At 33.6% G+C, this 26650-nt stretch overlaps 1 protein-coding gene and 1 pseudogene across 2 annotated transcripts in view; both read left to right on the forward strand.

The window, feature by feature from the left end:
* The first annotated feature begins 1910 nt into the window (after positions 1–1910).
* Positions 1911–2570, forward strand: LOC108083776 (ras-related protein Rab-13 pseudogene; annotated as a pseudogene).
* Positions 2571–3918: 1348 nt separating this feature from the next.
* Positions 3919–26650, forward strand: part of spri (Src homology 2 domain-containing protein sprint) — a 112593-nt gene continuing 89861 nt past the window's right edge. The window contains exons 1-3 of one of the 2 annotated variants that reach the window (XM_017179783.3): positions 3919–4382; positions 13263–13553; positions 15978–16747. In XM_017179783.3, the coding sequence (XP_017035272.1) occupies positions 13524–13553; positions 15978–16747 (800 nt within the window). In that variant the 5' untranslated portion in view covers positions 3919–4382; positions 13263–13523. Of the gene's footprint in view, positions 4383–13262; positions 13554–15977; positions 16748–26650 lie in introns of those variants that run through there. The other variant, XR_011445581.1, reaches the window with a different exon arrangement.

Consider the following 26650-nt stretch of genomic DNA (forward strand, 5'->3'; position numbering starts at 1 on the left):
CGCTTAGAATGGGGGGGAAAAAACACAGAAGCTACTACTTAATTGAACGGGCGAGCTTCTCTCTTTGTGTGTGTGTGATCGCTAATCGTTAATCGGCAATTGTCGATGGGCAATCGACCCACAGCACGATTTTCATCGGGAAGGGGTCAATATTCAGGCAGCAAACAAAGCACATGTAGAATGAGAAACGAGTACAAAATGTATTTAGTACTCTTTTAGACCAAGGTAACGAGTCTTTGACGGAATATGTGGATATACTATGCATATATCTTGACTTGTTTGCTTTTTGGAATAGGGGAGTTGGATTCCAAAGAATTTATATGAGATTTTAATATAAATACTTTATAAATATTGCAGGAAATAAGAGTAGAAATGTCTAAAATTAATATAAAAAATTAAAAATATAATTCTTTATTTAAGAAATATCATCTTACGATTAGTTTACTTTTTTTTTCTTAATTCAAAGGCAAATATAACTTGATTTTCTGGTAAATTTGTGATCAAAACCAAGGCAAATTTGCTCTAAAAGCTTCACAGCGAAAAATCGCACACGCACTTATAATTCCCAACTGGTTCTAGCATACCCGTAATAAAGTAAAGTGGTGGTGAGCGCATAATATTATATATGTGCTATTGAAACCAAATTTTTTCTTTAAATAATTAAAAACTTGATATTAAAAATCGTTCAAATCTCCCTAAAACTAAAAAAAAAAAATCGTTATAAATTTAAGAAAAAATGCACACAATTCCAAAATGATTATTTTAGGTCAATGGCAAAGTTTCAGTTTCGGTTTCATCAGTGTCAACTAACTGCGGTGACCCCTAAAACTCAACCCTGAATTGGAGCCAAAACGGGGGGCGAAGAAGAGGGCGTGACCTGAACCGAATGTGCGTTAAAAAAAAATACGAAAAAAAAAACAAAGCCAAAAAGCCCCCAACTCCAGAAAAGAGCTTAATGAAAGCAAATCTGGTTTAAGACGTGACTTGTTTATTACGCCTAATGAACTTTCTACACTTGCAGGTAACCGAATTTTCCCGAACTTGACTAAAAATTACAAAATTAGGTCAGAGATACAAAACCGATATTGCAGCATTAATTTAAACCGAATTTTTCCCTTTAAACTTTTTGCTTTGCTTAGCACTTTTGCTTTTTTTTTTTTGTTCTGTCAAGCAAAATATTTCTTAATATTTTAGCTCTCAATCTCACGAGCAACTGGGAAAGTACTTTATTGATTGCTGATTGGGTGTAACTTGATATTGGGAGGCCAATAAGAAATAAGAGATACATTTAATGAATTTGTTTATGAAAATGCTGAAAGGAAAAACACGCTTTAATTTTCTTTAAAATATATATTTATAATGTATTTTAATTTTAAAAATTATTAACTCGAGAAAGTTAAACAGATATATGCATTTTTTCAATTCTAAATTAGTGTAAGAAATAAGAAATAAATATTATAAATCTGTTTATACAAATCCTGAAAAGGAAAACACGATTTCAATTTCTTAAAAAATATATTTAAAATGTATTTTAATTTTAAAAAATTTAAACTCGAAAAATTTAATGAGAAATATGCCTTTTTTCAATTTTATATTAGTCTAAAAAATAAAGAATAAATATTATAAATTTGTTTATGCAAATCCTAAGAGGGAAAACACGCCTTAAATTTCTTTAAAAATATATTTATAACGTATTTTAATTTTGAAAAATTTAAACTCAAAGAATTCAAGGAGAAATACAATTTTATTTCAATTTCGAATTAAAAAAAAACAGGCCATGCCTGTCAGTTTGAACACCTGCCAATCGCCAGTCCCTAGTTTATATAGTTTTGCTCAATCGAAATCATTCCCTTGCCACATCTGGAACATTGAAACTTTGAAATCTTTCCCTTAAAATTACCACAACAAAAATGGGCGACTACATGTTCAACATTCTAATCGTTGGGGACATGGGCGTGGGCAAGACCTCCCTCTTTGGACGCTACTTGGAGGATCGCTTCACTCGCATTTACAGCTCAGACTTGGGCATTGAGTTCAGTGTTTCGCTCGTGGAGGTGGCTGGCCAGATTCTTCACTTACAAATTACGGATGCCGCCGGCGGGGAGGGTTTCCAGGACATGCTCTCAACTTATTATCGCAACTCGCATGGTGTAATCATCGTGTACGACACCACGTCTCTTGGTAGCTTTCGCAATGTAAGCAACTGGCTAAAGGAAGTGGGGAAATTCTGCCCCAAGGGGGTCAACGTTATGCTGGTGGGCAGCAAGTGCGACCGGCAGGGTAAGCGCCAGGTCAACCAGGAAAAGGCAACCCGCTATGCTGAGCTCTATGGCCTCTCCTTCTACGAGGCATCGGCCAGGAGTGGTCTTAATGTGAAGAATATCTTCAAGTCTTTGGCCTTGGAGTGTTACAACAGCCGGATGCCCAAGATAGTGTCATCACCATCAGCAAGATCTGAGAAGGTGGTTAATAAAGATGGAATGGAGAGTGGCCAGGATCAGTGGGACAAGGACAAGGACAAGGACAAGGACCAGGGCAAAGGCCATGGGAATGGGGAAGTTCAGTTCTAAATTAATATTTCTTTTAAATTTATTTTTCAATTTGTTAATATTTTGCTTAATCTTTTGGAAATTATTGTTTTTATGGTTTTGTTATTATGTTTTGATCTTTTTAGAGAAAGGCTAGGTGCCCACATAGAGCCATCAATATATGTAAGCCATCATCAGCAGAGTTTTTCTTACTTTTAAATTTGTATTTTCCGAGGGTACATTAACTTTTTGGGTTTTAAAAGTTAGTAAAAGACTTGCTTTTAAACAATTTTTAAGAATACATCAAAGCATTTATATTTCCCCCTATTGGAATTTCTTAAATTAATATTGTTCCATATTTTTTATGTTTTTTTAGCAATTTAAAATTATTAAACCTTATAACTAAGCAAAAAAACATCTATTTTTTATTCGGAACTAGTTTTTGTGTAAGTTTTTATAAAGTTAAAAAAATTGCATACTATAATTAATTTTTTTAATACAATAGGAAAATATTTGACAATTTTACAATTTTAATTTTTAAAAAATGTGGTATTTTTTTTTAATTTTTGGGAAAAATATTTAAAATTTGGAAAACGGATTTGTTTTAGTTTTTTTAAGTTTAAAAAATCTGCATACTACATTTTAGGGTTTTTTAAATTAATTTTTTTTTTTTAAATTTGTTGATAATTTTAACGAAATTTCTAAAAAAAAATTTTTCTTTTTAACATGGCTAAATTGATTCTCCTGTTGATGCTGATCAAGAATATATATGGTTTATGGGGTCGGAAATGATTCCTTTGCCCAGCAAAAATATTATTTTATATTGTAAAATCTGATTTTTTATATTAAAAAACACCTAATAATTAGTTTAATTTTTTTTTGAGGAAAGCCCATTAAAAATTATCATAATTTGGCCTAAAAATCATTAATTTTAAATCGGAAAATTGTGCTGTGTTAGTTTTTTTTTAAGTTAATAAATCTACATACTTTTTTTTTAATTATTCAAAACTAAATTTTTTGTTAGTTTTTGCTAATTTTAATGATGTAACCCCTTATAAAATTTAGAAAAAATGTCTAATATTTTTTTTCTTTTAAAATGGCTAAATCGATTTGGCTGTTGATGCTGATCAAGAATATATATGGTTTATGGGGTCGAAAATGACTCCTTCACCCTGAAAAAATTATGATCTTGTATTAATATAGGCTCATCCTTAACCCCTAATGGTTCTTTTTGCTCTCGGAATATTTATTGTTCTGGTTACTGCTATTATCGCACAGTGTAGTTGCTGCTGCTGCTGCTGCTCGGCAGTTCTTCGTCTTTGATCGTTTGGGCATCGGCGCTTCGTTGCTCAACGGCAGCGGCGGCTTCAGTTCGAGTTCGCACTCGGCCACAGTCGGCACGGATCGGACGAATCGTCGGGGAAAAAGCTATAACGTAACGCAACTGAAACCGAAACCAAATCCGAAAAGCCGTCATTAGCTTTTCGTAGACGAAGTCGTAGTCGTAGTCTCGCCGTTGCAAATGTGTCGCACAAGATCGCTGCGTGTCGCGCTCAATTAAACACACTTCTGTTTTACTCGGTTCTTTTTTTTCACATATATATTTTTTTTTGCACTCCATTATTATTTATTTTTAATTGTTTAATAACAACAACAGCGGCAGCAGAAGCAGAAGCAGCCCTGAGTGAGAAGCGAGAAAATAAGTAAAGTGCGAAAAGTGAAGTGCGAGTGAAGTGATCGTGATCGCGATTTCGATTGGAGGAGCAGGCAGCAGCTACGAAAGAAGCGCCGTTCCTTGGATGCTACGGGAGAAGCTCTATCTCTACGGTTCTCTGGAGTGGACATTGCACAGTGGTAATTTCACTTAAGGCAGCTAGCTCATCCTCCTGACCCTGCCCTCCCCCCACCCCTGTGGCAAGTTCAAGTTCAACGAGCGCAAAACTTCTTTTTGTTTTTATTTTTGCGCGCCATCCCTTTGCTTTACCGGCAAAATCGAGAAAATTGACAACGCGGACGTTGTCGCGCCCACAAGTTTACATGACTCCTCTGCTCTCTGCACTCAAAGAAAATGCTTTAGGAAATTTTAAAAATTAACAGAAAGCCAAACTCATATTTTGTCACAATGTTTTTGTACAATTTGTTTGCTTTAAATAAGAATTTAAAATATTTAAAGATTTTAAGATTTAAATACGTGGAAAATTCGTAAATTTATTATTATATTTTTATAATTAATTAATATATTTTATGAATTGTTCAAGTAAGTAAATATTTATCCCCTATTATTCATCATTCACGCAAAGGACTTTGTTTTTCCTTAAGTGCAAGGCTCTCTCTCCTCGCCGTGTTCTTCACTCTCTCTCTCTCTCTCAGTGTGCATCTCTCTCTTCGCTCAGTACATTGCACCTTTTGGGCCGCATTCCCTTTTGTGTCGTCTTTCGCTTTCAATGGATTGCTAATCGGCCAGGCATTCGCATTCGCCTTCCCTCGCTTCTTCTTTCCCTTCGCCTCCTGCCCACCCACCCACCTCTTGGTACGCATTCTTACCTCGGTTGTCATTTCCTCCCGTTCGCTGTGCACCCCCCCGTACCCTATGTGCTATCGCACACCTGAGAGATGATAAACAGCTGAAATTTTGATAATTTGTGTGGATTGCCGCCAATTGCTCAAAGTGCCTAATCAGTGGCTGTTCCTGCTCAGTTCCCCCCTCCCCCTACCCCTCAATCTCTTTTTAGACCACAAAAGATGGCTTAGATTCTCTCTTTATCAGGGGGGTCTTATCGCATGCCAAAAACCTAAGAACCTAAAACCCAAATCCAAACATGAAACCATAAGCGAAACTAAAAGCGATGCCACCTCGGGAATCGCGACCATTACCTCACTGCGGTTGGCTTGGTTACACAGAGAGAAATTGATGGCAGCACAAAAAAAGATATATTTTTTAAAGGGAATTTGTTTTTAAAATTAAATAATCAAGATATTTCAAAGTAAATTGTTATTTAAAATTGACAAATTTTTGAAGTTAAAAAATAATTATTGGGAAATTCTAGCACTTTGAGATTTTTTTTTATATTTATTTATTTTAAGAAAATATTGAAATTAATGTTTCCAAGTGAACTTAAACCTAAAAAAAAGTATAGAAACACTTTTGTTTTCCATTTTCTTCACGGAATACTTTGTTTTTAGCTAAAAATCTTAACAAATAATCGATTATTAATAATTAATTTGATATTTTCTTATAGGAAAATGTTGAAATTAATGTTTTTTTAAATTTACAAAAAATATATAAACAAATTATGTATATAGGTAGTTTTTTTTTTTTAACAGAATTCAAGCTAGTTCAATTAATTTTATTATTTTTAAAATTAAGTATACATCCCAATGATTAAATACATTTATTATAATTTATTTAAAGTTGCCTTTTTTCGTATTCCCTTTTTTCACTGTGTGCGTGCAGCTATAACAGCAGCAGATTGCTGATAGCTGAGAATGTTTACCGTCATTACCTGTGTCTCACTACCTACCTGAACCACCTCCCCCCCAGCCATAGAACCACCACACTCTGAGCTCGACGATATGGAATTTCTCATGCAATTTGCGGTTGTCGTACTTATTAGCTCTAGATAGTCGTCCAGCCTTATCAATGGGTTGCTCCGCCCGGTCAGTCCCAGGGTAGTGTTACCTGTATGCCTCGTCATTTTGCTGTCTCCGCTGCCGATAGCGATCGCCGGTTGTTTACTCCGCTAATGATCTTCATGCTTATGAACTAGCTAAGCCAGCGATATATATACATATATTTTATCTCAGTGGCCATTTAAATACAAGTATGTTCCCACAAATCATTGGAATGATGATCGGTATCGATCGAAAAAACTCAAAAGATAATCCCCAACTAAATAATAAAAGACATGGGTCCACTGATCAAGTGATCCCAATGGATTCCAGATCATCATTTATTGACTGTTTAATGATCATTGATCATTCCAATCAAAAAACCATCTCAGGCCGAGTGATCTTTAGCCGTTTACGGTAGCCTTTGGCATGATCTCAGCCGGATTCCGGGACGGCCTTTGGCACCTCCCACACAACCGAATCACAATTATTTGCTGGCCAAAATAAAGTCAGCTTTGACTAATGCGCTGCAACGATCGATGGCGATCAGTTTTAGCACCGAATCCATGTGGGCGCAGCAGCCAAAAAAAAAACAAAACAAAAATAGTTACCCAAGTCGCACTCTTGTTTTTGTTTCGGCTTTGTTTTGCTTTCGGCTGTGGCCAACTGTTCCAATAGAAAGCCAGTTACCGGCGATCGCTCCGCTCCGGTTTTGGGTTCGAGGCCAAGCCTGAAGGAAGACGATCTCTGGCGTTGGATCGATTCCATCGATTGTCGGATCGTCAGCGGCTAAATATAGATTTCGACCATATTTGATGGCAAATATTGGCAATGAGTGTGCGGAGCTGAACCTGCCCCAATACCATACCAAGTGGCAGGGCACCACGTCAGTACACAGAGAGAAAAAAAATGTTAATGTTCTGGTTTAAATATTATCTTTAAAAAAATATATAAAATATTTTTAGGGATAATATATTAAATAATAAATTATATAAAATATGTTTAAGGATAATTTATGAAAAAATAAAATATATAAAATATTTTTAAGAATAATATATAGTATAAAAAAATATTTAGGGATAATATATAAAATAATAAAATTTATAACATATTTTAAAGAATAATATATTAAATAATAAAAAATATAAAATATGTTTAGGGATAATATAAAAAATAATAAAATAAATAAAATATTTTTAAGTACTTAAGTAAAGGTTGGTATTTGGGAAATCTGCTAGATGACATTGCCAAAGGATTTTTATCTGCCTTTACAGTACTTAAACAGCAAGAACTGGTTGGGAATTATAGTGGCCATAAAGGCTTTAAGACTCCTAAAATTAAATCATAAATATGCTTTGATTTCTGAATAATAAAAAACGTACTAAATTAAGTAAATTAAATTAATAATATATACAATTTTTAAAACGAAAAAATAATTATTTTAATTACCCCTCAAGATCCACAAATTTTTTTCCCAGTGTAACTATAATGTTGGCCGAGTATCTGTTGCCTGTTGCCTGCAGCCTGCACGTGTTGTAGCAGACAGCAGATCGGCCAACAGGGCAACATGTCACCCCACGCGACATGCCGCATGCTGAATACTGGATGCTACATGGCTACATTGCTACATGCCACATTTATATAGATTTTTTTTCATCTTTCCATCGCCATCGCTGGCTCCAGGCTCTTCCCTCATTTTTGCGCCAGCATTCCCAGCCTCTCTGTAGCTCCCTTAATAAGTTTTAATCTATTTGTCAATATTTTCTTGTTTAGTTTCCAAACACTCGGCCTGTATCTGTATCTGTATTTGCTTGTATCTGTGGATGTATCTCTGTATCTGTATCTGTATCTGTGCCCGGCCATGTATCTATATTTGCTGTTTCGAGTTCTGTATTTTTATACCCTTGCAGGGTATTATAATTTCAGTCAGAAGTTTGCAACGCAGTGAAGGAGACGTTTCCGACCCTATAAAGTATATATATTCTTGATCAGCATCAACAGCCGAGTCGATCTAGCCATGTCCGTCTGTCCGTCTGTCTGTCTGTCCGTCTGTCCGTCTGTCTGTCTGTCCGTCTGTCCGTCTGTCTGTCTGTCTGTTTCTACGCAAACTAGTCCCTCAGTTTTAAAGCTATCTTAATGAAACTTTGCATATAGTCTTCTATATGCTCTCACTGCTATATATGTCGGAACGGGCCGGATCGGACGACTATATCATATAGCTGCCATACAAATGTTCGATAAATTTTTAGAAAAAAAATTATAACTTAGCTGTTTTTCAACATATGTGCACTATTTTTTAGATATGACCATTTTATATTATTTCTGAATTTTGGTAAAAATTTTATGAAAATCGGACGACTATATCATATAGCTGCCATAGGAACGATCAGGAAATTAGTAGAAAAAAAATTATAACTTCGTTGTTTTTTAAACTATTTTTATCTACTCTGAGATATAAGCTTATTTTATTAGTTCCGAATTTTGGTATAAACTTTATGAAAATCGGACAACTATATCATATAGCTGCCATATAAACCGATCGGTAGGTGTAGGGCAAATGTAAAACTGGGAATGTAAAACTGTAACTCTCAAACTCTCAACATAATAAGTATAGGTAAAATGCAATGAAATAATATCTGCAAGGGTATACAAAATTCGGCGTGCCGAAGTTAGCTTCCTTTCTTGTTTTTATTATTATTATTATTTTTTTTTTTTTGGCCAGCCAATTCCACTCTCCATCGCCTCTGCTCCTACCTCTTCCTGGTCGTCGTGGCATGTCTGCATCGCATTCAGACAATGCCCGCGTATTCATAAACAAGGCATCCATCCGTCGTCCATCCTCCTTGCTGTCCCTCATCCAGTTTTTCGCCTCCTTCCGCGGCTGCCTCAAGATTTCAGCAAGTTGGTGCCACTTCTTTCTCGGCTGCTCGGTTGCCATGCGCTGCACACGCAAATGTTGCCTCTATGGGGCTCCACTCCCATACCCAGTGATTCTCAAATGTGATTCGTTCTGTGATCATTAACATTATGGAAAGAGAAAATAGGGCTCTAGAAAGAGCTTAATGTGATAATTTTAATAGGTTTTATTAGCTGATTAAATGATTTTTTCATATATATATCGAAAATATCGATAAAGAATAGTTATAAAATCGGTATTTATATTATGGTATGAGAAAATGTGGTTACAAAAAGGGCTTAAAGTGCTAGTTTCATTTATAGAATTATTAAATTTGTTGATATATATCGTAAATATCGATAAACAATAATTATAAAATCAATTTTTAAACAATTTTTTATTTATTGATAACATTAAAATTAGTTTTTGATATTTTATAGTAATTACTGGGTATCCTAAAGTCGAAACACCCCTCCTTAAACCCTATTTCTTGTCTCTTAATATTATTTCTCTGTCTTTTTTTCGGGTTGGTGCGTTATGTTTGCCTACGGCTGCCTGATATCGTTGGCGGTCTGCGTCGGCGTCGCTGTCCTGGACGACGACTGTCGTCATAGCATTGTGTCTCCTTCAGTTGGATGTTTGTTTGCCAGTTGTGTTGCCTGTTGTTGTTTGTTGGGCTGCTTTTGTTTGCTCGCTGGATAGTTGGATAGTTGTCAGTTAGCCAGCTAGTTTCTTAGGCTTTTGGGTTCTGCGGAAAGTGAGAGCTACCGAACGGATATTAACCTGCATATACTATGTACTATATTGAAAAGCGTATCTGGATCTGGTCTAACCGCTCTGCACACTGACCTTGGTCAATGCGTTATGCCTTGTCGCCAGATAGATGTAGATACAGATGTAGATACAGATACAGATACAGATACAGTATCTACCAGATAGCCCCTGGACTGCATATAGCATTTCGATTGGTGTGACGCCAAAGCAATTGTGCAGATTGATTAAAGGGACACTTGTTGTTTGCTGATTGGAACCATTGCCATCGTCATGGCAGCTGCAGTTGACCCAAATGCATTTCAATTGACAACTGACACTCTTAAAATACACTAAAAAACAATATTTAAATATATATTTTTATATAAAGTAAAGCTTTGAGATACATGAAATAAATTTATATAACAGTTTATGTTTATATTCTGTCATAATTAGCAATAAAGTACTTATAAATTTAATTTCTTATAGATTTTTATATAAAAATACACTGAAAATGTTTTACAAATATTCATTTTTATATAAAGTAAAGATTTAGATAGTTGAAATCAATATTATTTGAAATATTTACTAATTTAATCACCAAGATATAAGAGTTTTTGTTTATATTTCTTTATAATTATTAGAAAAAGTGTTTCTAATATATAATTTATATAAGAATTACTATATATTTTATATAAAACACACCCTTTTTTCTCCCTGTGCTGTCCATATCAATTGATTTATGGTTTAAATCAATTGAGTGGCCACTGAATGCTATCGAATTCGCCTTGGCGACAATATCACCTTCGGCCCCAATTGAGCCTGGAGAGCAGCCCCCCCCCATTATCATTGCCCATCATTAAGACCGATCATCGCCAGAGATTCCGGTTTCGGATTCTGGGTCTTGGTCTGGCAATCCCAAATGAGGCGTGCTTATCATTCAATTTAGAGCCGGGCTCGGCTCGGGTTTATCTGTCACCAGAGGCCAGAACGAGGCCGAGCGATAAAGATGGAACAAAGCTCCCCGTTCCCGGAGAGATTCACCATCTGAAATGGCTATCATCTGACTTAATATCACACAATTCATTTCAATTTCATGCTGCTATTTAACCTTAACACAAATTCAATAAATTACCGAATCGGAGAAGCAGCCGCAGCAGCAGCAGCAGAAAATATACATAAACAAAAATATATATTGATAAACCCATGAGATCTCCTCGTTAACCGGCTAGTGTTATTGATATTGATATTTCATGCCTCGAATATTTCCTCCAAAATCCAATCTGTTTGTTGTTTGGACCGGCTCTTGTATCACTTTTTTGTTAATGGGACAGAGGAGAGTCTCGTCTCCATTGGGGGAAAATGGTAAACAAAAGCGATTTGAAATCAAAACAAAAGGCAGGGGAAGCAGCGTCACAAAAGATACTTTATTAAATTTTACATTAAATCTACAACTTACATCCACTAAAAACACTGTGTGTCACGGCTCAAAATTATAGAATTATATACAATATTTTCCCGAGAAGTCTGCCATCCTAAACCTTCACTGCCATATACATATAATTCTGCTAAATTGTGAACAATTCCATTTTCAGTCAGTAAACAATTTATATGCCTTCCAAGGAGGGGAAACGAGGAGCTAAATAAATAACAGCTTCGAGACAAAACGCTTATTTTGTATGCATTTAAAGCTTTTGTAATGAGCGTATTATATATATATATATATATATCTTCTTTTTTTTTGTCACAAACTGTCGGATCGTTGAGGTATTTTTTTCACGCTTCTCGTTTGATTGCCTGCGATTTTGGGAATGCATTTCAACCTTAAAAAGCCGGAGTCAAACTTCAGGTTCAGGTTGTGTGGTGTGTGTGCGCGGGTATCTTGTATCTGGCATCTGAACTGGGCACAATTTCATTTGCAATTCAACTTCCGTCAACTGGCCGAGGAATTTCGAGGCTTTGAGCCAGTTCAGCATACACATAAAACGGCGGCCAACGCGTCGAAAAGTATCTGAGCGGACAGATGAAGTGCACAGAGAGATAATTATAGTGAGATTTTCCCTAAGAAATATCAAATTATAAATGTATTCTCTATTTCTTAAAAAATAATTATAATAATTTGATTTTCAATTATATTTTAATTAGATTTTCTTAACTTTCCATAAGTTTTTTTTTAAAACATTAAAAATTAAATATTTGGGGTTCATATTTTTTATATTTTCTTAAATTTAGAAGGTTTTTTCTTTTAAATAGGTTTTCTGTTAATTTTTTTCATAAAAACCATGGCGAATTTGCTCTAAAATAACTAAATAATTAATAAAATATATATTTAAAAAAATTCCTCACATGTGCACTTATAATTTCCAACTTGTTCTATCATCTCCTGAGTGAAGTGACCGCTGCGGCCTTGGGTGTATATTCAGTGGTGTTTATGTGTTTGTGCTATAAAATATGTGCTATAAATAGTTTCTATTACATAGTTACTTTCTATAAAAGTAACCAAATTTTGCTCTTAAAGAAAACACAGGTAAACCTTTTTATGACTGTATAAAATGTATATATCAATATTAATAGAATTCTTAAAAAGGTTTTAATTGGATTTTCTTAATTTTTTTTATTAAATTATTGAACTTGTTTTAAAATAAACTCCAATTTGTTGCAATTAATTCCTAAATTATTACCCTAATATTTTTTTTCAAGTGCCAACGCACAGAAAACTGAAATGAAATGGTTATGTAAATGCAGAAATTGAAATGAAAATGTAATTAATGAGCATAAAATGCGGAAAATTGTGGAAAAATACGTGAAACGAGTTTTTCATTTTATTTCATTTGTGTTTTTCTTCTTTTTTTTTATTATTTCACTCAACATCTACTTCTACTTCAACGCCATCATCAACACCATGACCAAGAGAGGTGACCGGGGGAATCCCCCCGGAACGGACATTGTCAAATAAACTTTGGTCCAATGTTTGGACAGGGCAGTGCACGGGTTTTTTAATTAAAAACGTATGAATGTATCTTGCAGATACATTCACTTTTAGACAGTCGCGTGGCCTTTTTTTTTTTGTATTATATATTTTTTCTCATTTTGAGTGAAGATGCGGGAACTCTCTGTCAGCTAACTGAGTCGCATTTTTTCTTGTTTTTCCATGACTAAGGAAAATCGTTTCTTTGTTTTTAATAAAATTACAAAAACTTTGGGCGTAAATATTCTTTTAAAATAATTTCTTTACAGTCTGAAGTTCTTTTTTATGCATATTTTTTTATATATTTTTTTTATATTTAAACTAATTGTCATGCCAAACTGATCCTCCTTGGGATAACCACACCCACAGGGCACTGGCAACCCTGATCTCAATTTCAAACTCATTTATCTGGCTCGTTATTGAATCTCTAATCCATGGAACGCCTCCTTCTCTCCATACCACAACCATAACTCTTACCCACTCTTCTCTCTTTCTTTCACTCTGCCCACAGCGAACGTGCTAGACCCTCGGATCGTCGAGACCGGGTTCAGTGTCCAGGCAGGCGGCACCTGTCGCCCCAAAACGCAAATGGTGGACGTTAATTAAATGTCAACAGATGCCAAAGGCGGGCCCAGAAGAGGAAGAAGATCCCAATGAATTGGAGTCGAATAAATCATAAAAAAAGACTTGGAGACAGAACAAGACAAGACTCAAGACTCAACTTTCAACGACATCAAAAACAATAAGGAGCTGAAATAAAGATTCAGGAAAAATGGTTAATGCAGTGATGGATGCCATAGCGGTAAGTCAAGGGGTTACTGGGGGAAGCTTGCTTAATTTAATTTGCAATATTATACAAAATAATCGGTTGCGTTTCTCCTTTATGATGTTTAAATTGAAATTGCCGACTGACTGGCTTCCTCTCTTCGCCCCCCGAGTTCGTTTACAGCCAATTGAAGTTTTTGTTTGTACTTCAAACAAGACACTCTTGCGGTTGAGTCGAAGCGAGTTTCGTTTTGTTTTTTTTGTTGTTTTATTTGCTGTATTTTTTTTTTTGTAGCTTTGCCCACATTTTCAATTTGAATTTGTTTGCCGTGGCAATTGCTCAATTGGCTGGCTTGTCTATGTCTTTGTCTCGCCTGTATTTGCCTGGGAGTGTGGCATATTACATGCTAATCCATGTGTTTAAGTTGATTTCTTGTCTGGGGTCGGTTTTTCAGTGAATTGAGAGGTTCAATGGGGCGTATACGCAATGTTGTTAGATTTCAAAGGTTGCAAAAGGATATTTCTTTGTAGAAATAAGAAGAAAAAAATTAAGAAAAATGTAAAACTAGCATAAAAATGTATAAGAAAAATTAATCGATTGTGGATTTTGTAAATAAAATAAAATAAATTAAAAAAAAAAAATTATTAGAAAATGAGATTAATAAATAAAATAAATCTGATCTTTAGCAAATATTACAAAAATTACATTTTAATTTCAAAAAAGCTTAATTAAAGGACCTTGATTTAAAATTAAAAAAAAAATTCATTAAAAATAAAATTAAATAACCTATAGAATAAAATATAATATAACAGTTAAAAAAGCTTAACTTATAGAGCTTGATTTTCAATGAAATAAATTCATTTAAATTAAATAAAAAAAAAATTTTAATTAAAAAAATTTAATTTAATAAATACAATTTACAAAGAATATTCTGCTTAGAAAAATTACATTTTTTTCAATTGTTATTACCTATAAAATATAATAAAATATTACAGAAAAAGGAAAACTTAATATATAAAGCTTGATTTTAAATGAAATAAATTTGTTTTAAATTTTTTAATAAATACAATTTACCAAGAATATTCTCCTTAAAAAAATTACCCATTTTAAATGATTATTATGTTTAAAATATAATTCTTAAAATGAATATAATTAATATTACATTTTTATTTAAGTTTCTAAATTCATAAAAAATTTCCTTCTATTTTTTAAATGTAACTCTTAATTTTCGCAATGTTCCCCTGCCTGTCTTATGATTATGAAACTCACTGTAGCTCTGTTGTGCTGCACATTATCCCAGACAATTTTTGTGCATTTCCTCTGCCACGATCGTCGTCGTCGTCGTCGCTTGGCTCACATCAAGCAATTCATTCCCCGATTTTTTCCACTTCACTTTTTCGGCCAGCATTTGCATACAACTCGCCAATTTCTGGGGGCTTGCAGGCCATAAACAAAAAGGCAAAACCACCACCACCACAACAAAAATAAATAAAGCAAAAATATAATAAAAATAACAAAACGAAAAAAAAAACCATAGAAATATTTATAAATACCAAAACAGACTCTCAAAAAAAAAAAAAAAGATAGCAAGAAACAGAAGTGGAGATCAAATTAGCACAGAGCGTGGGAGCCGGTTTGCTGCCTTGCTGGCTTTATTATTTTTTTTTTTGTTTTTTGGCACTTGGGACATGGTTAACTTAACCATGTTGCACATGGACCACCTCTCCAACGTCCCATAAAACCCGTTGCCATTGCAGCATTAGCCGAGACAGTGGCGCATAATTATTGGAGATCGATGGAGCCAAGGCCTCCGCCGGAAGTGGTTACCAGTTGGGCAGGTATTCAGCCTCTGGTTCCTTACTCCAAAGCCCAGGCCCCCAAACCCAACCCTCAGTGTTTGGTATAACGGGGACGGGACATTCCTCACAGACCAAGTGCCACTGAATTCTGTTAGAAAATTATATAAAAAAAAAACAAGCAGAAATATTTACAGTAAATTATATATTATTATTTAATAATTTATTTAAATATTTTATTATTATATATATTTAAAAAGAGATATAAAAACCAGGCTTGGCATTTTCTTACAACTCTAAACCGGCTTTCCCCACCCCTGAAAACATGATTTGGCATAAAATTTGGGCTATAAGATTGATTCCCATGGACCGATGACGTGTCTCTGCCACTTGAGACATCCGTTCATTAACCCAGAATCTGGACAACAGACTCGGAATGCACCTATAATGGCCAAGTTAATTACTAATCAGTACAGAAAAACAGGCTATAACGATTTCTCTTTCAAGCGTGGGTTGTGTTTTTTTTTATAAAATTTCTATAAAATGCTTTAAAAACCCCTTAACAATTATAGACCATTAGTGTATTTCTGCAAGCTTTAAGGTATTTCTTTGAAAATTTGCAATGTTTTCTTATTTCCATACCGATTTTTGTGCTCAATTGCAGCTGCTCAGCTCGCTGGCCAGTGATCTGGACATAATGCTTAATGATCTACGATCGGCGCCAAGTCATAATGCCACAACAACAACAACAACAGCAGGAACAGTGGGGGCGATAATGACAGAAAATCCACAGCCAATGCTGCATCATCATCAGCATCTTGAGATGCAACAGCCACAGCAACTCCAGGCAGCGAGGCATCACCACCACCACCATAACAACAACAACAACAACAAGAGTATCAATTACAATAATAATCTAAATAAAAACAACAATAATAACAAACATAATCCTCAACCCTTTGGGTTGATGGACATCAAATTAAAGTCCGTAAGATCGGCGGCCACAACAGTTACTGCAACGGCTGCATCTTCCATATCGAGTTCGATATCCTCCACAACGAATCAAGTGCAGCTGCGTCGACGCATTGCTCCAAAGCCTTTGCCACGTCCACCCCGACGCAGTCGTCCGCTGGAGAAGAAGCAAAGGGAGCAGCAGCAGCAGCAGCTGGAGGATGAGGATGGTGACACGGATGCCAGTGATTTGGCCAATAGGACATCGCCGCTAAGTGCTAGTGCAGCGGCCACAAGGATTGCCGGGCTTTCACCGGAAGTGAAAAAAGTGCAAAGGCTGCCGCTATGGAATGCTCGAAACGGAAACGGAAATGGAAATGGAAATGGTAGTGGTGGTAGCAGCAACGCCCACCTGCAGCGTCGAATGCCAACTCAAGGTCATCAGCAGCAGCAACGATTCCATCATCAGCGATTTCAAATGGGGTAAGTCTGACGAGATTTTGGTTTTTATAAATTTTAGAAAATATTTTTTAAGTTTTTCTTACTCTAAATAATAAATAATTTAAAGGTTTATTAGTACCCAAAAATTCTTAAAAAATTTAAATTATAAATTCTATGAAATATTCCTGAAATTTCTCATAAATCGAAATAATTTAAAGGTTTATTAGTACCCAAAAATTCTTAAAAAATGTAAATTATAAATTCTATGAAATATTCCTGAAATTTCTCATAAATCGAAATAATTTAAAGGTTTATTAGTACGCAAAAATTCTTAAAAAATTTAAATTATAAATTCTATGAAATATTCCTGAAATTTCTCATAAATCGAAATAATTTAAAGGCTTTTTATTACCCAAAAATTCTTAAAAAATTTAAATTATAAATTCTATGAAATATTCCTGAAATTTCTCATAAATCGAAATAATTTAAAGGCTTTTTATTACCCAAAAATTCTTAAAAAATTAAAATTATAAATTCTATGAAATATTCCTGAAATTTCTTATAAATCGAAATAATTTAAAGGTTTTTTATTACCCAAAAATTCTTAAAAAATTTAAATTATAAATTCTATGAAATATTCCTGAAATTTCTCATAAATCGAAATAATTTAAAGGTTTTTTATTACCCAAAAATTCTTAAAAAATTTAAATTATAAATTCTATGAAATATTCCTGAAATTTCTCATAAATCGAAATAATTTAAAGGTTTTTTATTACCCAAAAATTCTTAAAAATTAAGATAATGTCATAAATATACTCCCTAAAGAAGTAGGAGCCGCTCTTGTAAGGAAAATATTTTTTTGGGAATATATTAGAAGCCAGAGTTTTTGGTTTTCATGGAAAGAGATACAAGATACCCCTCACTTTTACTTAATTTTTGGGTCAAAACAATATTTAAAGAGTGCGATTCTTGGCCATAAGGAAGTGTAGCTGGAGCACCAACTGACCAAAAAAAAGTGAAAACAAAGGCGGAGACGCTGAATCTAGAAGGGCAAAAAGGCTGGCAATGGGCTGTGAAGGGTTCACGCTCTGCTGAGCGCTTCGCGGGAATGCTTTGGCATGCTTGGTTGCCAGAGAAAAGAGGGCCCCCATAATGGGTTAAGCCAGGTCAGTTTTGACCGACATGATGAATCATCAGCAACAGCAGCAGCAGCGTCAGGGCCAACCAGTGGTTAAACTGGGCGGGAGATCACAGCAGACTTACGAGGTCAAAGCCAAAGTATAAGTTTTGGCAAAAAAAAAAAAATGTTGAGAAATTATAATGCAAATGCAAAGAGGTTTTGAAATTATTTGTGGCTAATTCTTAAAAGGGTTATTTATTTTATTTTATTTATTTTAATTTTTTAATTTTTAATTTAATTTTTAAACTCTGTGGATTGGTTTAAAGTGAAATCTGATTATCTAAAAATTGAACTTTTTCCTTTTAAACTGATTTTAACTTTTTTTTGTTATAATTTCATTTGGTTTTTTTAGGTTTAAATAAAAGATAAAGTTATAATAATTACAAACAAATTTTTAATTGCATTTTATCAACGGGAATTACGAGCTATATGGTCTCCATAGATGGGAAACTCAAAGCTCAAGGAGCTGCGGCATATTTTCAATATGTACGCCATTTTGTAAACTATTGTTTATAAAATATTTTTATTATAATCTACGATTCTAATTTTAACTACATATCTACAAAGTTTCACAACAATAGCTTGACTATTTCTTTAAAAAAAAATTAATAAAATCATGAAAAATACCTACATTTTGACCGTTTACATTGTATATCCCCCCCTTAAGTTCATTTACTGATAACAAAATAATTTTCATTTTTAACAGCCCTATAAACTCTATGAAATTTCAACCTTAACCTTTATATTAGAAGCCTCTAAGCCATGCTGTTGACAGCAGATTGTGGGCACAAAGCCAACTAACCAGCTTCAACAGCCTCCCTTTTTGCAAAACAAAATGCGTAACATGAAAATGTTACTACTAAATATATATATAAATGTATATATATAACTATATATATGAATATGTTATATAGATATTGTGATAATCCATGTTAGCGCAATATGTTTAGCATATAAATTATGAGTCCCCGGTCCAAAAGCAAACTAACACAGTGAGTGGCACCCACTCTCAAACCCATTTAACTAGGCGTCACAACAATACCAAAAAAAAAATATAATAAAAAAAAAACTATAAGAAAAGCTGGAAAAGAAACAGAATAAGAAACAAGAGGACAAGAAAACAAGAAGTTAGACCCACCAAAAACGATGGCAAGACAAATGTTTTGGGGTTTCTGCAAATGAAGTGTTATATTTTATGTGGCAATCCACAATGTCGGCGTTGACAAAAACCAAAGACAAATACCAGGCTCCATAAACTTGGGTAAATATGAATATGTCCGGGTCAGGGGGAAAGGATGTTGTGATGCCTGGAGAGGGTTGAGAGGACCAGTGGCTTCCTTTCATCCCCTCGTGCGGCTGGTACAAAGGGTTGTGACTTTTCTGTGTGTGTGTGTTTAGCTATTTATTAAATTTGTTTGCCAACACACATAACTTGGGGGAACGGGGGGTTCCCGGGTTGGGTAAGGATTCGGTTTTGGGTTTGGTTTATTTTTTTTGGGGGGGGGGGGGGGGGGGGGGGGGTTTGAAAGGACCCACACGAACATGAGCTGCGTAACTAATTTGCTTAAAGTGCACGATGCCTCATCAACATCAGTTACAATGGCCAGCCAAGACAATAAAGACAGTGTCACTTGATATGTAATTAGGAATTTAAATAAAATTAAGGTTTATAAATATTCAAAGATTTTTTTTAATATTTAGAGGTGAAATTTAGAGAGAGAAACCAGTGTTACTTGATAAATGATTAAGAATTTAAACAAAATTAAGGTTTAAAAATATTTAAAGATTTTTTTTAACTTAGTTAAAGGTTATTGAATAGTTAAAGATTTTTTTTTACATATTTAGAGATGAAATTATGTCTTAACAGGCTTTTTTTTACCTAATAAAATCTGAAATTTTGAGAAAACTTGTAATTTATTTAGAATTTAAATATAATTAAGGCTTATAAATATTTAGATATTTTTTAAAATTAATTTAGAGGTGAAATTTAGAGAATAAAGATGCGTAATTAAAAATTTAAGTATAATTAAAGCCTTTAAACATTTTAAACATATTTTTTAAAGCTACTTAGAGGTGAAATTTAGAGGTACATAATTAAATTTTAAACAAATTAGAAGCTTATTAATATTTAAAGATTTTTTTAAACCCAATAAAACCAAAAATTTACCATGAAATTACAGTTTTAAAATTAATTTACAAATAAAATATTTTCCAAAGGTTTTTAAATATTTTAAAGAAATAATTTGTTTTTTATATTAATTCCTTGTACAAAAATCGTTCATATTTTAATTTTTTTTTATTTCTTGATTAAAAATATTCTTAAGTAAATATTTTTAAAATTTTCAATAAATTTCGAACCACTGTTTTGTTGCCAAAAAAAACCGCAAAAACTTTCTGTCCTGTGCGTTCCCCAAGTGTTTTGTGGTGTTTTTTGGGGATTGGGGGAACTCCCATTCCTGCACTTTCTGTGTGACTCTGAAAATTAATGATGTCTAGGACCGAGGCCATACGCCACCCATCATCATCATCATCATCGTCGTCATGACGATGGGCTCAATGATTGTCAAAAGTTTTGTGCAATTTGAGCGTTTTAAGTTTGTCAACGCTGCGTATACTTAATGGAAGGAGTCGTCTCAAGTGCGACAGGTGTTTGCTTTATTAACTAAGCCACACATCCATCTACACAGTCTCCTTCTAATGCGGCTGACATGTAAACAGATTAACATAATTAATTTATTTGTTGCCTGCTCTCTCGGTTGTCATCATCTAATCCCGGAAAATTCTGTACGAGGAAGGTTATTTGGACTTTGACAAGGGAAAAGGTTGGTTTTAATGTTTATATTTTTTATTTATAATTTAAAATATTTATATTTCGATATTTTTAGTAGTGAGAATATATTTATAATTTCTATTTTAAATATTTTTATTTAAAATATTTATAATTTAAATATTTTTAGTAGGAAAAGTAAGGGAAATATGGTATACATATATTTTTAATTTTTATTTATAATTTAAAATAAATATATTTTAATATTTTTAATATATTTCTTGAACTCTTACTCTTAAAAATATTTAAATATAAATATTTAAAATTAAAAAATAGAAATTATAAATATATTTAATAATTATATTATAAATTTTAAGGTTACCAAGTTTTTATTTCATTAATTAACCTAAATTAGAAAGAAAAATCAAGCAAAAAACCTTTTATAAACCTTAAACAATTATTTTTTATAACTTTGATTTCTTGAATACCTTATCTAAGAGTATTCCATATTTTCCCCAAAGACTTCTCCCGCAGTTTACTAAACTAATTTGAGGTTTATGTCAAAAAGAGAGTCAATTAACTTAATTAGAGCTCCTCAAATTGCTGAAAAGTCTCTAGATGAAACCAAGAGGGAGAACGTATCTCATGGATATTGGGGATCATCATGAATGCGCCCTCATTAATGTTTGTTTTGTCATCTTCAGAGCAGGCCCAGCGAATCGATAGATTGTGGGATGACTGATCACTTTTTTTTTTTTTACCTTTCGAGCGATTTCTTTTGTGCGAATATCAATCATATTTAGCATACAACTGTCTGTCTGTCTGCCTGTCTGCCTGTCTGTCTATCATTTGGCCTGAATGAATGTTCAGATACTCGTGCGAATGAATGAGTGACTGCGAATGGGTTGAGTGCTACGGCCAAAAGCCGTGAAGCCGTGATTTCGAGGTTCACAAGTCGCCTTTCAATGCCAGCAAGTTGGACAAGGGCCTAGGGCTCTAGGGATGTTACAACATCATGGATGTGATATATATTCACAAATATATATCGAATTGATGTCTTAGAAATAAATATCAATACTTGAGGTATTAAAATATATATAAAACAATGAGCAAAAGTGTAAGAAATTTAGTTTTATATAATATTTATTGGGAAATATCATTTTAAATTTTATTTCATATAAAAAGAAAGGAAAATCTCAAATTTTATCGTCACAAACATATCGGTATTCAAGGCGAAAACGATTAATTACAAATAAATATCTAAAATTTTGGTAATTTTTTTAATTTTATAATTTTGTTCACATAATTCTGGAAAAAAAATATAGAAAATTCAAAAGTAACAATTTATCGTTTAAAATGGTAAGAAATTTCGTTATAATCGATATATTAAAGCGATTAAATATTGTTTTAATATATATTATACAATATTATTTATTATTTATTCACTATATTTTATATATAATTTGCCATTATATCATTTAAAATGTCAAAATATTCCTGATCAATTATAAATAAAAACGAAACAATAAATTTTTGGATATATAAACTTCCAGATCGATTAATTTTCTTGCAAAATATCGATTTTTTCGATTTTATATGCAAAAAAATAATAGATAAATAACATAACATAAAAACATAAATAAATAAAATATATAAAAAAAAAAATAAATAAAATACATACAAAAATTAAAAAAAGAGAAAAAATAAATAAAAAAAATAATATAAATAAATAAAATAAAAAAAATATATATAAAATAAATAAAATAAAGAATATTAATAATATAAATAAAATAATAAAACAAAAATAATAAAAACAAAGTAAAATAATAGAAAATAATATAACAAAAATAATAAAAACAAAGTAAAATAATAGAATAAATACATAAAATACAATAAAAAAAACTATACCAAAACTCGATAGCATCGATATATAAAATATATTTTTCCTTTTTATAAACCCCCCTAAAAATATATATTCTCTATAAATCCCGATTTTTCAAATACATATATCTTTCTAAGATGGCTACTTTCTAGTACCTTCCCTACACTTGACGTTTTCCCAGAAATCTCCTCTCGGTCAATTAAGCAACTGTCCAGTCCAAAGTTCTCTCCCTTTAGGGGAACCACCGCTCTCACTTATTCATCGCACATTTGCCACAGACGCGCTCCAAATTTCCCCAGACAATACCCAAAATGACCAGAGACATAAAAACATGGCCGCCCCCCCGCTTCACCACCCCCTAACCTAAGGAAAGTAAAGAAAGGCCACTCTCTAAACAAAAGTGTAAAACATTAAGAAGAACATGGAGGGAAATATGCAAATTGAAAGGACCCAAAGAAGCGGCTAGCACTGAGACCGGAGAGCATGAGGAAAACAACTTTCCAGTGACGTAAATTGCATATTAAATTTTACATTTTTCATATTTATGCAGCCGCCAAGGCAGTCGTAAAGTGAAAGTGACTTGTCCGCGGGTAGGGGGTTGGGGGTTGTAGGTTGAGTACAGTGGGGACACCAACAACAACAACAACAACAACAGGCAACATTTCAATTTGGCAAAATATTCATTATGCTCAAGTGTAAGCGACGGAGACTAAACGGAAGCGGAAACGTGCCAAGGCAGGAAAAAGGTGACCTCTCCCCCCGCGCACAGGGACATCATCCACTTTCCACTTGCCACCCACTTTTGTTAAGTCTAAGTCCCACTTTTTAGCCCCCTTTAACTTACCCTTGGATGCACATAAAATAATTTTAGATTAATTAATTAAATTATAAATATTTTTTTTTCATTTATTTTTAAATTACATTTGTAATCTAATTTTTTTTTAATTTGAATTCTTAATATATTCATTTTTAAATTTAATACTTAATATAAAATCCTTAAATTTGAATTCTTATACTACTTTTTATTTTATTATATTTAAAAAAATTGGGTTCTGAATATAAAGCCTATAAAAAATGTTTAAAATAATGAATTAATATTGTTTTTTTTTATTACAAATTCTTTTAAATTTAATTTCTTTATATAATTTTTATTTTAATTTAAATTCTTAAAATTCTCTTTTATTGTTTTGATGTTAAAAGAAAACAGCCAAGCCATTAAAAAAAATGTTTAAGCTAATTAATTAATTTTGTAATTCAATAATTTTTAAATTCAAATATTTTTTTTTAATAAAATTCTTTATATATATATTTTATTAAATTTAAATTCTTGAACTTTTCCAGCAGCATCTAAATTTTGCAAATCTTAAAAAGTATTTTTTTTCGTTTAAAAATTAGCAAAAAGAAGTCTGATTTTTATTTTTTTATTATGTATTTCTTTATTAATTATTCTACATGTTGCACCTTTTCTATATATTTTCATTTACTATTAATTCCTTTCTGTGCATCAGCCACTCATTTGGCCATTGTCAGGCCAAGGCGTTGGCATCGTCTTCTCCATTGTCGCCCAGTGCCACGTTTTGCAGTTGTGGAAAGTTTTATAAAGTTATGAAAAGTCATTCAAGTGCAGGGACCCCATCCCTACCTACCCTATCGTTCGAGCCAAGCGACTTGATGACTTTCGAGCACTTTGTGCTCATTTTAACCGAAAATCCAAGAGGAGGCGACCAACTCTGGCCAAACAATAAAGCCGTCAAAAACGTGTACCGTCTTACAAGGACACTTGGTCGGTGCTCGGTGTCCTGGGTACTTGGATCTTCGTTTTTTGGTTCACCTGCTCCTGTGTAGTTTGTGTCAACATTGTCATCTAAGCTGCAATGACAAGTGGCTTGACTACGTCCGGGAGTTTTGGTACTCAAAGCCCAGGCGATGCTTTGTTCTGACATCCTAGAAACAATGTTTTCTTTTCAATTTTTTCAATTAAATTAAAATATTTTAGGGCATTTTCGGGTGGGTCTTTGATGTAGTTTAAGGGTATTGCTAAGAGTCTTGGAGCGTTTTAATTTTTTTTAATTTTTTATCATTTTTTTTTAATGAAAATTGGAAGTCAAAACCATGATCTTTTACTACAAAATTAAGTTTCTTTGTTAAATAAAAAATGTTATTTAATAAAAACTTAAAAAGCTAGAATTATATAAATCGATTCTTTAAATGTATATCAATTTATAGAGCTTTTTTTTCGATTAAATCAATTCTTTAAAAGTATATCGATTTTATCGATTTTTAGCATAATTGCATAAAATCGCTTTATCAATTATAGAATCGCTTTTATATCCAACTCTACCTTGAATACTAGTGCCAAGTTGTATTCCCCACAGTTTCCAGACCCTAAAGACCCCTTTTTTCTTTTGTAAAATACCCTGCGAAACCCTCCTAACTTTGATGTTGCCTTGGGTTAAGTATAGCTTTTAGCATTAGTTTCTCTTACGAAACAGATGCTGCTCCTCCTTGCTGCAGCCTTTAAGCTCATTAACTGCACCAAAACTTGCCACGTTGTTGCACGACACCTGTCACATGCTGGCTTTAATGTCACCTCCCTTGGAGTACACATACTACTCTCCATACATACCGTGTCTGGCCATTATCCAACAAACGCCCCCATCATTCTGTATGCGTTCATGCGTGCTTCTAGCGAGGGGGGCAGGGCCTGCAGTAAATAATTTTTGGCCAAAAGGTTGTTGAAACATTTAATAAAACCAATATAAATCATAACAAACACTTAGCCCTGACAACAACCACAAAGAGGAGGAGGAAAGGGAGGAGGAGGAGGAAAGGGAGGAGGAGGAAAGAGGCCAGGACGGAGGCAACAGCGGCAACAAAGCGGAACTAAAATTCCAAAACGTTGCCCATTTTCGGCCGCAAAAACTTCAGAACAGAAACGTAATGGAACGGATAGGCGAGAAGGAGGAGTTGGAGCATGGAGGAGAGGACTCTCTCTGTCTCTGTCTGGGAAATGACAAACGGGGCACTCTCAAGAGGGGGGGAATCCCTGCATTGCTACGCGTGAACGCACCTTTTGCGGCAACTGTGTGTGCAAGTGCCAGCCATGTGTGTGTGTGTGTGTGTTTGTGTGCTTGGATGCTGCCTGCTCAGTCGCACTGTGGTCTATAGTTTTTGTATCTTCAAGCTTTAAGTTTAGTAAATATTTTATATTTAGTTATTATAACTTAAAGGTAATCAAAAAAGTTAAAGCTAATTAAAATTAAGAGCCAGAACTCATAAGGTTTAGTTCTTGTTTCCCTAAATCCCTAAAAGACCGTTTGAAAAATGAAATTGAGGGAAAGTCTCAGTTTGCCGTTCTTCTTAATTTCTCTCTCTCTTTAAAAAATGAGAGCAGTTTTTGTTCTCTTCTAGGTTTTTGGCAAGATCTTGTAGACTTCTTTCTCTTTTCTCTCTCGCTTACTTTCTATATATCTCTATTTCTTTTCTATATCTATCTATCTCTCACTCTCTCTCTCTCTATCTCGGTCTGTTTCTTTCTCTATATTTATCTTTCTCTGTTGGTATTTTTCTCTCTCTCTATATATATTTATCTTTCTCTAGCTCTTTTCCCCTTTTCATATTTATCTTTCTCTCTCTTTTTATATTGCTTTCTATCTCTCTCGCTGTCTTTCATTTAGTAGCGAACGAGAGAGTGGCTTCTGAGAGAGCTTAGCATTTGTTCTCTTCGTTCTACAATTGATAGGGGGAGAGAGAGAGTTTTATAAAGTTTCCTCCTTTATTTCATAAGGATTAAGACATTTTTACTAGCTCTGATTCCATATTTCCTTGACATTGAACTACAATTTATATTTAGCAATTTTTTCCTGCATTTCTTGAGCCTATCAAAGCACTGTGCCTGCCGCCCCTCATGATGCTTTGTCGCCTCTTACATAGTTCCATGTCCGTGTCCGTGTCCGTGTCCCTGGCTGGTGTCGTCAACAGCAGCAGCAGCAACATCAGTGGCACCAGCACTTCCCCATGGCAACATTCATGGCAGCAACCAAAAATGCGCAAAAAATTAATTGCTGCGCATAAATCAAAAGACTTTGCTACCGTGCAAAGTCGCCGCCGACGCCA

The sequence above is a fragment of the Drosophila kikkawai genome, chromosome X (genome assembly GCF_030179895.1).
Source record: "Drosophila kikkawai strain 14028-0561.14 chromosome X, DkikHiC1v2, whole genome shotgun sequence".
NCBI lineage: Eukaryota > Metazoa > Arthropoda > Insecta > Diptera > Drosophilidae > Drosophila > Drosophila kikkawai.